The 14,232-nt window shown below is 62.5% G+C and overlaps 1 protein-coding gene across 1 annotated transcript in view; it reads right to left on the bottom strand.

The window, feature by feature from the left end:
• The window catches only part of TRIM28 (tripartite motif containing 28), a gene marked incomplete at its 5' end in the record, with an annotated part of 27,805 nt that continues 13,573 nt past the window's right edge, over nt 1–14,232 (bottom strand). The window contains 10 exons of the mRNA XM_068178558.1: nt 1–227; nt 306–440; nt 1,554–1,628; nt 1,710–1,812; nt 3,660–3,913; nt 4,367–4,631; nt 5,438–5,497; nt 6,111–6,147; nt 7,849–7,963; nt 13,841–13,987. Coding sequence (XP_068034659.1) covers nt 90–227; nt 306–440; nt 1,554–1,628; nt 1,710–1,812; nt 3,660–3,913; nt 4,367–4,631; nt 5,438–5,497; nt 6,111–6,147; nt 7,849–7,963; nt 13,841–13,987 — 1,329 coding nt within the window. The remainder of the gene's footprint in view (nt 228–305; nt 441–1,553; nt 1,629–1,709; nt 1,813–3,659; nt 3,914–4,366; nt 4,632–5,437; nt 5,498–6,110; nt 6,148–7,848; nt 7,964–13,840; nt 13,988–14,232) is intronic.

A 14,232-nucleotide genomic window follows, 5' to 3' on the forward strand; every position in this document is an offset into this window, starting at 1 on the left:
CGTCCCGGGGGGCTCTGGGGGGAACCCAAACCCGTGGTGGGGGGGCAAATGGGGGCGCTGGGAGGGCTTTCACCCCCCAGGAGGGGCGATCAGGAGCCTGGAGTCACCTCCAGGGCTTCCTCGGGATCCACCAGGAGCCTGGAGAACTTCTGGTCCCCGAAGACGGCGCTGAGGCGGCTCTCGAGGAAGCGCTGCAGCCCCAGGATGGACTGGACGTCCGCCTTGTCCTGGGGGGGAAACGGGAATTCCAGGGGGGCTGGACCCCCCAAAAAACCCCCAAAAGACCCCCCCCGGGGCTGCCCGACCTCGGTGAGGCGGTGGAACTGGCGCAGCAGGCGCCAGCCGTCGCGGGCGAACTCCTCGGGGCTGCGGTAGTGGGGGCTCAGCTTCTCCTGCAGCCGCGCCCGCATCAGCGTCAGGTCCATGGCGTCACGGCCGTCCTGCGGGGCCCGCGGCGCGGTCAGCGGCCCGGCCGGGGCAGATCCCAGCCCTGATCCCAAACAGGGCAGATCCCACCCCTGATCCTGATCCCACCTCCTGATCCTGATCCATCCCCCAATCCCACCCCCTGATCCTGATCCATCCTCTGATCCCATCCCCGATCCCACCTCCTGATCCTGATCCATCCCCCGATCCCACCCCCTGATCCTGATCCATCCTCTGATCCCACCCCCTGTTCCCAAACCCCGATCCCACTCCATGATCCTGATCCCAAACCCCGATCCTGATCCATCCCCTGATCCCAGCCCTGATCCCAAACAGGGCAGATCCCACCCCTGATCCTGATCCCGCCTCCTGATCCTGATCCCAACCCTGATCCCACCCCCTGATCCTGATCCATCCTCTGATCCCAACCCCTGATCCTGATCCATCCTCTGATCCCATCCCCGATCCCACCCCCTGATCCTGATCCATCCGCTGATCCCACCCCGATCCCACCCCCTGATCCTGATCCATCCTCTGATCCCAACCCCTGATCCTGATCCATCCCCCTGATCCCACCCCCGGATCCTGATCCCACCCCCTGATCCTGATCCATCCTCTGATCCCACCCCAATCCCACCCCCTGATCCTGATCCATCCTCTGATCCCACCCCCTGATCGTGATCCCACCCCCTGATCCTGATCCCACCCCTGATCCCAAACAGGGTAGATCCCACCCTTGATCCCCCCCAGATCCCATCCCTGATCCTGATCCCACCCCTGATCTTTCCCCTTATCTTGCCACTGATCCCTGATCCCACCCCTGATCCTGATCCCACCCCCTGATCCCAAATCCCACCTCCTGATCCTACCCCTGATCCATCTCCAGATCCCACCCCAATCCTGCCCCTCAATCCCTGACCCCACCCGATCCCCCTCAGATCCCACCCTTGATCTTGCCCCTCAATCCCTGATCCCACCTGATCCCCGTCAGATCCCACCCCTGATCCAGATCCTGCTCCAATACCACCCCAGATCCCAGATTCCAACCACGATCCCATCCCAGATCCGATCCTGCCCGCTCACCGGGGAGCTGATCCCATCCCAGATCCCAGATCCCGCCCGCTCACCGGGGAGCTGCAGAGGCGCTGCAGGGGCCGGCAGGGCTCGTGGCACAGCAGCTCCAGCAGGACGAACTCGCAGCGCTGCGGGGTCGGCATCGGTGCTGAGATCCCGGAGGGAAGGGATCCCACGGGATCGACCCGGCGGGATCAGCCCAGCCTCACCTGCTGGTCCTGGGGGCTCAGCTTGAGGGGGGGCTCCTGCACCGGCTCCGGCTCCGGGAGGGGCGGGGGCAGCTCCTGGCACAGCAAACACGTCCACTCGGGGCTGCGGGATCGGCAACGGGGTCACATGGGATCGGCGCCTGGGGACCCCCACGGGGCTGGGACCGAGGGATCGGGAATGGGATCACATGGGATCGGCGCCCGAGGACCCACCCACCACGGGGCTGGGACCGAGGGATCGGGAATGGGATCCCATGGGATCAGCACCCGGGAGTCCCCAGGGGCTGGGATCGGCAATGGGGTCACACGGGATCGGCGCCTGGGGACCCCCATGGGGCTGGGATCGGCAACGGGGTCACACGGGATCGGCGCCTGGGGACCCCCATGGTGATCAAAGGATCAGGAATGGGGTCACACAGGTTTGGTGCCCAGAGGGTGGACATGGGGCAGTGGATCCCACAGACATTGGGGGGTGACACAGGGCAGTGGATCCCAGGTACAGTGGGGGACTTGGAGGATGACACGGGGCAGTGGATCCCAGGTCCCAGGAGGCGACATCAGGCAGTGGATTCCAGGGAGGTGACACGGGGTGGTGGATCCCATGGACATTGTGGGGTGACACAGGGCAGTGGATCCCAGGGACATTGTGGGGTGACACAGGGCAGTGGATCCCAGGGACATTGTGGGGTGACACAGGGCAGTGGATCCCAGGGACTCAGGGGGTGACACAGGGCAGTGGATCCCAGGGACATTGCGGGGTGACGCGGGGCAGTGGATCCTAGGGACATTGTGGGGTGACACAGGGCAGTGGATCCCAGGGACATTGCGGGGTAACGCGGGGCAGTGGATCCCAGGGACTCAGGGGGTGACACAGGGCAGTGGATCCCAGAGGGGTGACACAGGGCAGTGGATCCCAGAGGGGTGACACAGGGCAGTGGATCCCAGGGACATTGTGGGGTGACACGGGGCAGTGGATCTTAGGGACATTGTGGGGTGACACAGGGCAGTGGATCCCAGGGACTCAGGGGGTGACACAGGGCAGTGGATCCCAGGGACATTGCGGGGTAACGCGGGGCAGTGGATCTCAGGGACATTGTGGGGTGACACAGGGCAGTGGATCCTAGGGACATTGTGGGGTGACACAGGGCAGTGGATCCTAGGGACATTGTGGGGTGACACAGGGCAGTGGATCCCAGGGACTCAGGGGGTGACACAGGGCAGTGGATCCCAGAAACTCAGGGGGGTGACATGGAGCAGGGAATCCCAGAGGGGTGACATGGGGCAGTGGATCACAGGGACATTGTGGGGTGACACAGGGCAGTGGATCCCAGGGACATTGTGGGGTGACACAGGGCAGTGGATCCTAGGGACATTGTGGGGTGACACAGGGCAGTGGATCCCAGGGACTCAGGGGGTGACACAGGGCAGTGGATCCCAGAGACTCAGGGGGTGACACAGGGCAGTGGATCCCAGGGACATTGCGGGGTGACGCGGGGCAGTGGATCTCAGGGACATTGTGGGGTGACGCAGGGCAGTGGATCCCAGGGACTCGGGGGGTGACACAGGGCAGTGGATCCCAGAAACTCAGGGGGGTGACATGGAGCAGGGAATCCCAGAGGGGTGACACGGGGCAGTGGATCACAGGGACATTGTGGGGTGACACAGGGCAGTGGATCCCAGGGACATTGTGGGGTGACACAGGGCAGTGGATCCTAGGGACATTGTGGGGTAACACAGGGCAGTGGATCCCAGAGACTCAGGGGGGTGACATGGAGCAGGGGATCCCAGAGGGGTGACACGGGGCAGTGGATCCCAGGGACATTGTGGGGTGACACGGGGCAGTGGATCCCAGGGACATTGTGGAGTGACAGAGGGGCAGTGGATGCCAGGCGCAGGGAGGCACTGGGGGCAGCGGATCCCCGCGGCGGATCCCCGCGGCGGATCCCGTACCTGGGCACGTCCTGCAGCGCGGGCAGGTGGCAGTGCAGGTGGAAGCAGCGCTGGCAGCGGTCGCACATCACCACAGCCCCGGCCTGGCCGCACACGCGGCAGCACGAGACCCCCGGGAGCCCCCCCGGGACCACCGGGAGCCCCAGGCCAGGGGAGGAGCCCGGGGCAGGGCCCGGCTCCCCCGGGGGAGGGGGCAGCAGCCCCACGGGTTTGGTGTCCCCGGTGTCCCCGATGGGCGACTCCTGCTGCTCCTCCTGCACAGGGGGACATGGCCAGGAACAGGGGACAGCGTCAGGGATAGGGGACACGGTCAGGGACAGGGGACAGGGTCAGGGATAGGGGACACGGTCAGGGACACGGGACAGGGGACATGGTCAGGGACAGGGGACATGGTCAGGGACAGGGGACAGGGTCAGGGATAGGGGACACGGTCAGGGACACGGGACAGGGGACATGGTCAGGGACAGGGGACAGGGTCAGGAACAGGGGACAGGGTCAGGGATAGGGGACAGTGTCAGGGACACGGGACATGGTCAGGAACAGGGGACAGGGACAGGGGACACGGTCAGGGACAGGGGACAGGGACAGGGGACACGGTCAGGGACAGGGGACAGGGTCAGGGATAGGGGAGATGGTAAGGGATAAGGGACAATCACCTGGGTGGGGAGGGGACAGTGGGCACAGGAGAGGACACAGGTGACACTCACCTTGACAAGGAGGGCTCTGTGTGGCTGCACCGTCGCTGCTGTCCCTTCTGTCCCCGGTGTCCCCTCGGTGCCCGCTGTCCCCTCGGTGCCCGCTGTGCCCTGCTCGATGACGATGAGGCTGAACTCCTGCTCCGAGGGCCCCGGGAAGATGCGGAACACGGGCGGCTGCGCCGGGTCCAGCTCCAGGTCCAGCTCCAGGCGCTCCAGGCTCACCCGCGGCTCCTTGGGGAGACGGGGGCTGCCCTGGGCCCCGGGGGGGCCCTTCCTGGGGGACAGCGGGGTCACCCTGGGGACCCCAAACCTCCGGGGGGATCCTGGGGACAGCGGGGTCACCCTGGGGACCCCAAACCTCCGGGGGGATCCTGGGGACAGCGGGGTCATCCTGGAGACCCCAAACCTCCGGGGGGATCCTGGGGACAGCGGGGTCACCCTGGGGACCCCAAACCTCCGGGGGGATCCTGGGGACAGTGGGCTCACCCTGGGGACCCCAAACCTCCGGGCGTCCCCAAACCTCCGGGGGGCCCCTCCTGGGGGACAGCGGGGTCACCCTGGGGACCCCAAACCTCTGGGAGGCCCCTCCTGGGGACAGCGGGGTCACCCTGGGGACCCCAAACCTCCGGGGGGATCCTGGGAGATCAGGGGGTTGGGGGTCCTGGGAACTCTGGGACAGGGGACAGCAGACAAGGCTCAAGGGGACAGAGACAGTGACAAGGGCTGGGGACAGGAGACGGGGACAGGGACAGTGAGAAGGCTGGGGAGGGTTGGGGACAGGGGGACATGAGGACAGGGACAGTGACAAGGGTTGGGGACAGGAGACGGGGACAGGGACAGTGAGAAGGCTGGGGAGGGTTGGGGACAGGGGGACATGGGGACAGGGACAGTGACAAGGGTTGGGGACAGGGGGTCCTGGCACGGGGGGACCCCAGGACAGGGGACAGGGACATCCTGGCCAAGGGACCTTTAGGAAGGGACAGGACAGGAGGGGCTGCAGGTGGCCCTGGCCAGGGTGACAGGTGACAAGGGACAGACCGGTCCCAGGGCCCATCCTCCCCTCCCCCACGCTCTAATTACCGCTTAATGAGCAGCTTCTTAATGAACTTCTCCTCCCGGGGGGAACTGCTGGGGTTCCTCCTGCGGAACGGGACAGGGACACCCCCAAATGTCACCCCTGCGACAAGGGACAGCACGACGGTGACAAGGGGACCAGAGGGGGTGACAAGGGACAGGAAGGACCAGGCTGGGGGTGACAAGGGACAGGGGGGAGCAGAGGGGGTGACAAGGGACAGGAGGTCCAGAAGATGTGACAAGGGACAGGAGGTCCAGAAGATGTGACAAGGGACAGGAGGGAACAGAGGGGGTGACATGGGACAGGAGGGAACAGAGGGGGTGACAAGGGACAGGAGGTCCAGAAGATGTGACAAGGGACAGGAGGGAACAGAGAGGGTGACATGGGACAGGAGGGAACAGAGGGGGTGACAAGGGACAGGAGGTCCAGAAGATGTGACAAGGGACAGGAGGGAACAGAGGGGGTGACATGGGACAGGAGGGAACAGAGAGGGTGACAAGGGACAGGAGGTCCAGAAGATGTGACAAGGGACAGGAGGGAACAGAGAGGGTGACATGGGACAGGAGGTCCAGAAGATGTGACAAGGGACAGGAGGGAACAGAGGGGGTGACAAGGGACCAGGAGTCCCAGGTGTGGCAGGGGGTGACAAGGGAAAGGGACACCCCCCCCCACACTCACGTCCTCCCTCCGGTGACGCCGTTTTCAGGGCTGGGGGCTGGTGACAAACGCCACATCAGGGACCTCCCCCGTCCTGTGTCACCTCCCATGTCCCCTCCTGTGTCCTTGTCCCCATGTCCCCCTCTCTATGCCCCCTCCCCTGTCCCCATGTCCCCTGTCCCCCTCCCTGTCTCCCTTCCCTGTCCTTGTCCCCGTGTCCCTGTGTCCCCTCCCGTGTCACCCTCCTTGTCCCTGTGTTCCTGTGTCCCCCTCCCCATGTCCTTGTGTCCCCTCCCGTGTCACCCCCCTTGTCCCTGTGTTCCTGTGTCCCCCTCCCCATGTCCTTGTGTCCCCTCCCGTGTCACCCCCCTTGTCCCTGTGTTCCTCCCTGTGTCCCCCTCCCCATGTCCTTGTGTCCCCTCCCATGTCCCCTCCAGTGTCCCCATGTCCCCTCCCCTGTCCCCTCCAGTGTCCCCCTCCCCTGTCCCCTCCAGTGTCCCCCTCCCCTGTCCCCTGTCCCCTCCAGTGTCCCCCTGTCCCCTCACCCAGCTCGGGGCTCTCGGTGGCCGCTGGCTCCAGGGGGGGAGGTGACAGCTGGCGGGGAGGTGACAGCAGGGGGGGAGGTGACAGCGGGGGGGGACCCTGCAGGAGCAGCTCGGGGCTCACGTGTCCCCCGCTGCCCACCGCGGCCTGGGGGTGGCCCTGCAGGACACCGGGGGTGGGGACGTCACGGGGACGCTGCGGGGGTGGCACCCCCGGAATGTCCCCCCAGTACCTGCGAGGTGGGGGAGGGGCGGTGGGCGGGGGGAGGGCTCAGCGAGGGGGGGAGGGGGCGGCTCCGAAACGATGGCACCTGGGGGGGGAGGGGAGGGGGTCAGGGGGACACCGGAGTCCCCCCGACCCCCCTTGTCACCCCCCCAGACAGGGACATCCTGTCCCAAACAGAGACCCCTGTCCCCTGTCACCCCCTGTCCCCTGCCACCCCCCAAACAGGGACCCCCCGTCCCTTGTCACCCCCTGTCCCTTGTCACCCCCCAAACAGAGACCCCTGTCCCTTGTCACCCCCCAAACAGGGACCCCCTGTCCCTTGTCACCCTCCCTGGTACCCTCTGTCACCTCCCACCTGGGCCTCCTGTCCCTTATCACCGCCACCCTCACTCTTCCGCGCCCTTGTCCCCGCTGTCCCTTGTGTCTCTGTCCCCCTGGGCATCCCCCAGCGTCCCCTGGCTGTCCCCAGTGTCCCCAGGTGTCCCCTGGCTGTCCCCGCTGTCCCCATTGTCCCCTGGGTGTCCCCAGCTGTCCCCAGTATCCCCAGCTACCTCCAGTGTCCCCATTGTCCCCCAGCTGTCCCCACTGTGCCCATTGTCCCCAGTATCCCCAGTGTCCCCAGGCTGTCCCCAAGTGTCCCCAGCTGTCCCCTGGCTGTCCCCACTGTCCCCAGGTGTCCCCTGGCTGTCCCCATTGTCCAAAAGCTGTCTCCATTGTTGCCAGCTGTCCCCAGTATCCCCAGCTGTCTCCAGTGTCCCCAAGTATCCCCAGGGGTCCCCAGTGTCCCCAGGTGTCCCTCGTGTCCCCACTGTCCCCAGGTGTCCCTGGTGTCCCCACTGTCCCCAGGTGTCCCCATTGTCCCTGGCTGTCCCCAGCAGTCCGCAGCTGTCCCCATTGTCCCCAATATCCCCAGCTCTCCTCAGTATCCCCAGCTGTCCTCAGTGTCCCCCAGGTGTCCCCGATGTCCCCGCTGTCCCCAGTGTCCCCTCACCGAAGCTCTGGGCGCTCCTGGTCCAGCCCTGCAGGTCCCACTGGAATTTCATCTCCCCCTGCGGCTCCAGCGGCTCCAGCGGCACCCCGAGAGCCCGCAGCAGTTGCGAGTGGATCTGGGGACACAGGGGACATTGGGGACATTGGGGACACAGGGACCCCGAGAGCCCACAGCAGCTGCGAGTGGATCTGGGGACATTGGGGACACAGGGGACATTGGGGACACTGGGGACATTGGGGACACAGGGACCCCGAGAGCCCACAGCAGCTGCAAGTGGATCTGGGGACATTGGGGACACAGGGGACATTGGGGACATTGGGGACACTGGGGACATTGGAGACATTGGGGACACAGGGACCCCGAGAGCCCACAGCAGCTGCGAGTGGATCTGGGGACACTGGGGACACAGGGGACATTGGGGACACAGGGACCCCGAGAGCCCGCAGTATCTGCGAGTGGATCTGGGGACATTGGGGACATTGGGGACACAGGGGACATTGGGGACACAGGGACCCCGAGAGCCCGCAGCAGCTGCGAGTGGATCTGGGGACATTGGGGACATTGGGGACACAGGGGACATTGGGGACACAGGGACCCCGAGAGCCCGCAGCAGCTGCGAGTGGATCTGGGGACATTGGGGACACTGGGGACATTGAGGACACAGGGGACACAGGGATCCCGAGGGCCCGCAGCAGCTGCGAGTGGATCTGGGGACATTGGGGACACAGGGGACATTGGGGACACTGCCCGGGGGGTGGCACAGTGAGGGGACACAGGGGACACTGCCCGGGGGGTGGCACAGCGTGGGGACAGCGTGGGGACACAGGAGAGCACCCCGGGGATATTGTCACAGTGAGCGGACACCCAGGGGACGTGTGGGACCACAGAGAGGGGGACAGGAGGTGGCACCCAGTGGCACCTGTCACCTCCCAGGGGGTCTGAGGGGACAACCCCTGGCTACAGCAGCAGGGACACCAGGGCAGTGGCAGAGGGGACATGGGGACACCTGGGGACACACCAACCCTTGGGGACAGTGCTGTGACCCAAGGCAGGGGACATGGGGACACCTGGGGACACACCAACCCTTGGGGACGGTGCTGTGACCCAAGGCAGGGGACATGGGGACACCTGGGGACACACCAACCCTTGGGGACGGTGCTGTGACCCAAGGCAGGGGACATGGGGACACCTGGGGACACACCAACCCTTGGGGACAGTGCTGTGATCCAAGGCAGGGGACATGGGGACACCTGGGGACACACCAACCCTTGGGGACGGTGCTGTGACCCAAGGCAGGGGACATGGGGACACCTGGGGACACACCAACCCTTGGGGACGGTGCTGTGACCCAAGGCAGGGGACATGGGGACACCTGGGGACACACCAACCCTTGGGGACAGTGCTGTGACCCATGGCAGGGGACATGGGGACACCTGGGGACACACCAACCCTTGGGGACAGTGCTGTGACCCATGGCAGGGGACATGGGGACACCTGGGGACACACCAACCCTTGGGGACGGTGCTGTGACCCAAGGCAGGGGACATGGGGACACCTGAGCCCAGGTGTGACGAGGCACAGCCCAGGGGTGGCTTTGCCCCAAGAGCGTACGGTGCCGGTGACAGGGACACACAACTGTCCCCAGGTGTCCCCAAGTGTCCCCAGGTGACTCCAAGTGTCCCCAGGTGTCCCCGGGTGTCCCCGGGTGTCTCCAGGTGTCCCCAAGTGTCCCCAGGTGACTCCAAGTGTCCCCAGGTGTCCCCGGGTGTCCCCGGGTGTCTCCAGGTGTCCCCAAGTGTCCCCAGGTGACTCCAAGTGTCCCCAAGTGTCCCCGGGTGTCCTCAGGTGACTCCAAGTGTCCCCAGGTGTCCCCAGGTGTCCCCAGGTGACTCCAGGTGTCCCCAAGTGTCCCCAGGTGTCCCCAAGTGTTCCCAAGTGTCCCCAGGTGACTCCAAGTGTCCCCAGGTGTCCCCAGGTGACTCCAAGTGTCCCTGGGTGTCCCCAAGTGTCCCCAGGTGTCCCCAAGTGTTCCCAAGTGTCCCCAGGTGTCCCCAGGTGACTCCAAGTGTCCCCAAGTGTCCCCGGGTGACTCCAAGTGTCCCCAGGTGTCCCCAAGGTGTCCCCAGGTGACTCCAAGTGTCCCCAAGTGTCCCCAGGTGTCCCCGGGTGTCCCCAAGTGTCCCCAGGTGTCCCCAAGTGTCCCCAGGTGACTCCAAGTGTCCCCAGGTGTCCCCAGGTGTCCCCAAGTGTCCCCAAGTGTCCCCAGGTCTCCCCAGGTGTCCCCGGGTGACCCCAGGTGTCTCCAGGTGTCCCCAGGTGACCCCAAGTGTCCCCGGGTGTCCCCAGGTGTCTCCAGGGTTCCCCGGGTGACCCCAGGTGTCCCCAAGTGTCCCCGGGTGTCCCCAGGTGACCCCAGGTGTCTCCAGGTGTCCCCAAGTGTCCCAGGGTGTCCCCAAGGTGTCCCCAGGTGTCCCCAGGTGAGCCCAGGTGTCTCCAGGTGTCCCCAAGTGTCCCAGGGTGTCCCCAAGGTGTCCCCAGGTGTCCCCAGGTGAGCCCAGGTGTCTCCAGGTGACCCCAAGTGTCCCCGGGTGTCCCCGGGTGACCCCAGGTGTCCCCAAGTGTCCCCGGGTGACTCCAAGTGTCCCCAGGTGTCCCCGGGTGTCCCCGGGTGACCCCAGGTGTCCCCAAGTGTCCCCGGGTGTCCCCGGGTGCCACCCCCGGGGGTCCCAGGGGGGTCTGGCTGCCCAGCACAGAGTGGGGAGAGACGGGGAAAAATGAGGAAAACCTGAGAGAAATTGGGAAAAAATGGGGAAAATGGGGAGAAACAGGGAAAAATGGGGAGAAACAGGGAAAAATGGGGAGAAACAGGGAAAAATGGGGAGAAACAGGGAAAAATGAGGGGCAATGGGGAAAAACCGAGAGAAATTGAGGAAAAAATGGGGGAAATGGGGAGAAACAGGGAAAAATGGGGGGGCAATAGGGAAAACCTGAGAGAAAATGGGAAAAAAATGGGGAAAATGGGGAGAAACAGGGAAAAATGGGGGGGCAATGGGGAAAAACTGAGAGAAAATGGGGAAAAATGGGAAAAATGGGGAGAAACAGGGAAAAATGGGGGGAAACAGGGAAAAATGGGGGGCAATGGGGAAAAACTGAGAGAAATTGGGAAAAAAGGGGGGAAATGGGGAGAAACAGGGAAAAATGGGGGGAAATTGAGAGGAATTGGGAAAAGGGGGAAAAATGGGGAGAAACAGGGAAAATGGGGAGAAACAGGGAAAATGGGGGGGCAATGGGGAAAAACTGAGAGAAATTGGGAAAAAAGGGGGAAAATGGGGACAAAGTGGCAAAAACAGGGAAAAACAGGGGAAAATTGAGAGAAATTGGGAAAAATGGGGAAAAAGGGGGGGAATGGGGAAAAAGAGAGTAATTGGGAAAAGGGAAAAATGGGGAAAAAGGGGAGGGAAATGGGGACAAAGAGGCAAAAATGGGGAGAAAGTGGGGAGAAACGGGGGAAAATGGAGGGAAATGGGGAAAAATGGGGGAAAACTGAGATAAATTGGGAAAAAAGGGGAAAATGGGGGAAAAGGGGGAAAAAATGGGGACAAATGGAAAAATGGGGGGAAAGTGAGAGAAATTGAGAAAAGGTGGAAAAAAGGGAGAAAAAACAGGGACAAACAGGGAGACATGGGGAGAAACGGGGAAAAATGGGGAAAACTGAGAAAAATTGAGAAAAGGGGGAAAGGAAGAAAAAACAGGGAAATGGAGAAATGGGGGGAAATGGGGGAGAAATGAGGGGAAAATGGGGAGAAATGAGGGGAAAATGGGGAGAAATTAGGGGAAAACGGGGGAGGAAATTGGGGAAAATGGGGATAGATGGGGAAAAACAGGGAGAAATTAGGAAAACTGGGGGGAAACGGGATTGCAGCCCCTCAGCACCTCCAGAGAGCAGCAGGGTGGTGCTGTGGGGGTGGAAAAATGGGGAGAAACAGGTAAAAATGGGGAAAAATGGGGGGAAATAGGGAGAAATGGGGAAAGACAGGGAAAATGGGGAAAAATGAGGAGAAACAGAGAGAAATGGGGGGAAATAGGGGGAAAAATGAGGAGAAATGGGGATAAATTGGGAGAAATGGGGAAAATGGGGAGAAAATGGGGAGAAACGGAGAGAAATGGGGAGAAATGGTGAGAATTGGGGAGAAATGGGGGGAAATGGGGAAAAAATGGGGGGAAATGGGGAAAAAATGGGGAGAAATTGGGAAAATGGGGAGAAAATGGGGAGAAATGGAGAGAATTGGGGAGAAATGGAGAGAATTGGGGAGAAACAGGGAGAAATGGGGAGAAACAGGGAAGAATGGGGGAAAATGGGGAAAAGAGATAAAAATAGGGAGAAATGGGGAGGAAATGGGGAGAAACAGGTAAAAAGGGGGATCAGCAGGGAAAATGGAGAGAAATGGGGAGAAACGGGGACAAATGGGGACAAATGGGGGAAAATGGGGGGAATTGGGGGGAATTGGGGGGAATTGGGTGTGCAGCCGCTCACCAGCCTCCGAAAGAGGAGCAGGGCGGTGCTGTGGGGGTTAAAAAATGGGGAGAAATGGGGAGAAATGGAGAAAAATGGGGTAAAAAGGGGGGAAATGGGGGGAAATGGGGGTGCAGCCCCTCACCAGCCTCCGGGAGAGCAGCAGGGCGGTGGCGTGGGGGTGAAAAAATGGGGAGAAACAGGGAAAAACAGGGAAAAATGGGGAGAAATGGGGAAATTGGGGAGAAATGGGGAGAAATAGGGAAGAATGGGGAAGAATGGGGGAAAATGTGGGAAAATGGGGGAAAATGGGGGGAATTGGGGGTGCAGCCGCTCACCAGCCTCCGAAAGAGGAGCAGGGCGGTGCCGTGGGGGTGGAAAAATGGGGAGAAATGGAGAAAAATCGGGTAAAATGGGGGGAATTGGGGAGAAATGGGAGGAATTGGGGAGAAATGGGGGGAATTGAGGGGAATTGGGGGTGCAGCCGCTCACCAGCCTCCGGGAGAGCAGCAGGGCGGTGGTGTGGGGGTGAAAAAATGGGGAGAAACGGGTAAAAAACAGGGAAAACGAGGAGAAATGGGGAAATTGGGGAGAAACGGGGGAAACTGGGGAGAAATGCAGAAAAATGAAGAGAAATGGGGAAGATTGGGGGAATATGGGGAAAAGAGAGGAAAATGGGGAGAAATGGGGGGGAAATGGGAAGAAACAGGGATAAACAGGGAGAAATGGGGGAAAATAAGGAGAAACAGGGAGAAATGGGGAGAAACAGGGAAGAATGGGGGAAAATGGGGAAAAGAGGGGAAAATGGGGAGAACTGGGGGGAAATGGGGAGAAACAGGTAAAAAAGGGAATCAACGGGGGAAAATGGGGAGAAATGGGGAGAAACGAAGAGAAACGGGGACAAATGGGGGAAAATGGGGGAAAATGGGGGAATTGGGGGTGCAGCCGCTCACCAGCCTCCGGGAGAGCAGCAGGGCGGTGCTGTGGGGGTTAAAAAATGGGGAGAAACGGAGAGAAATGGGGAGAAATGGGGAGAAACAGGGAAGAATGGGGAAAAATGGGGGGGGGAAATGGGGAGAAACAGGTAAAAAAGGGGATCAGCAGGGAAAAATGGGGAGAAACGGGGAGAACCAGGGAAAAATGGGGAGAAATGGGGGGAAATGGGGAGAAATGGGGGGAAATGGGGAAGAATGGGGAAAAATGGGGGGGAAATGGGGAGAAACAGATCAGCAGGGAAAAATGGGGAGAAACGGGGAGAACCAGGGAAAAATGGGGAGAAATGGGGGGAAATGGGGAGAAATGCGGGGAAATGGGGGGAAATGGGGAGAAATGGGGGGAAATGGGGAGAAATGGGGGGAACTGGGGAGAAATGGGGAGAAATGGGGAGAAATCGGGGGAAATGGGGGGAAATGGGGAGAAATGGGGGGAACTGGGGAGAAATGGGGGGAACTGGGGGGAACTGGGGGTGCAGCCGCTCACCAGCCTCCGGGAGAGCAGCAGGGCGGTGCCGTGGGGGCCCTCGAGCGCGCGGGCGGCGAAGCGCAGCACGTGCTCCTGCTGCCGCTGCGCCCGGCTCAGTGCGCGGTGCTGCCGCTCCAGCCGCTCCTGCCGGCCCTCGGCCACGCGCTGCGGGGACACGGGGAGGGGACAGCGGCGTCACCGGGGAGGGGACAGCGGCGTCACCGCGCCGCCGGGCGCGAGGGACGGTGCGGAGCTCCCTTCCTTTGCCTCGCGGCCGTCGCAAGGCCCTGCGGCCCCTGACCGGAGCTCCGGCCTGGCCGAGGGGCACGCGGACGCTTGCCCAGTGACTGTCAGCAGCTGCGCTCCTACGAGCGCTGCGTTCCTGCAGGCTGCGACCAGCGGTGGCTCGT

Source organism: Anomalospiza imberbis, unplaced genomic scaffold (assembly GCF_031753505.1).
Source record: "Anomalospiza imberbis isolate Cuckoo-Finch-1a 21T00152 unplaced genomic scaffold, ASM3175350v1 scaffold_48, whole genome shotgun sequence".
NCBI lineage: Eukaryota > Metazoa > Chordata > Aves > Passeriformes > Viduidae > Anomalospiza > Anomalospiza imberbis.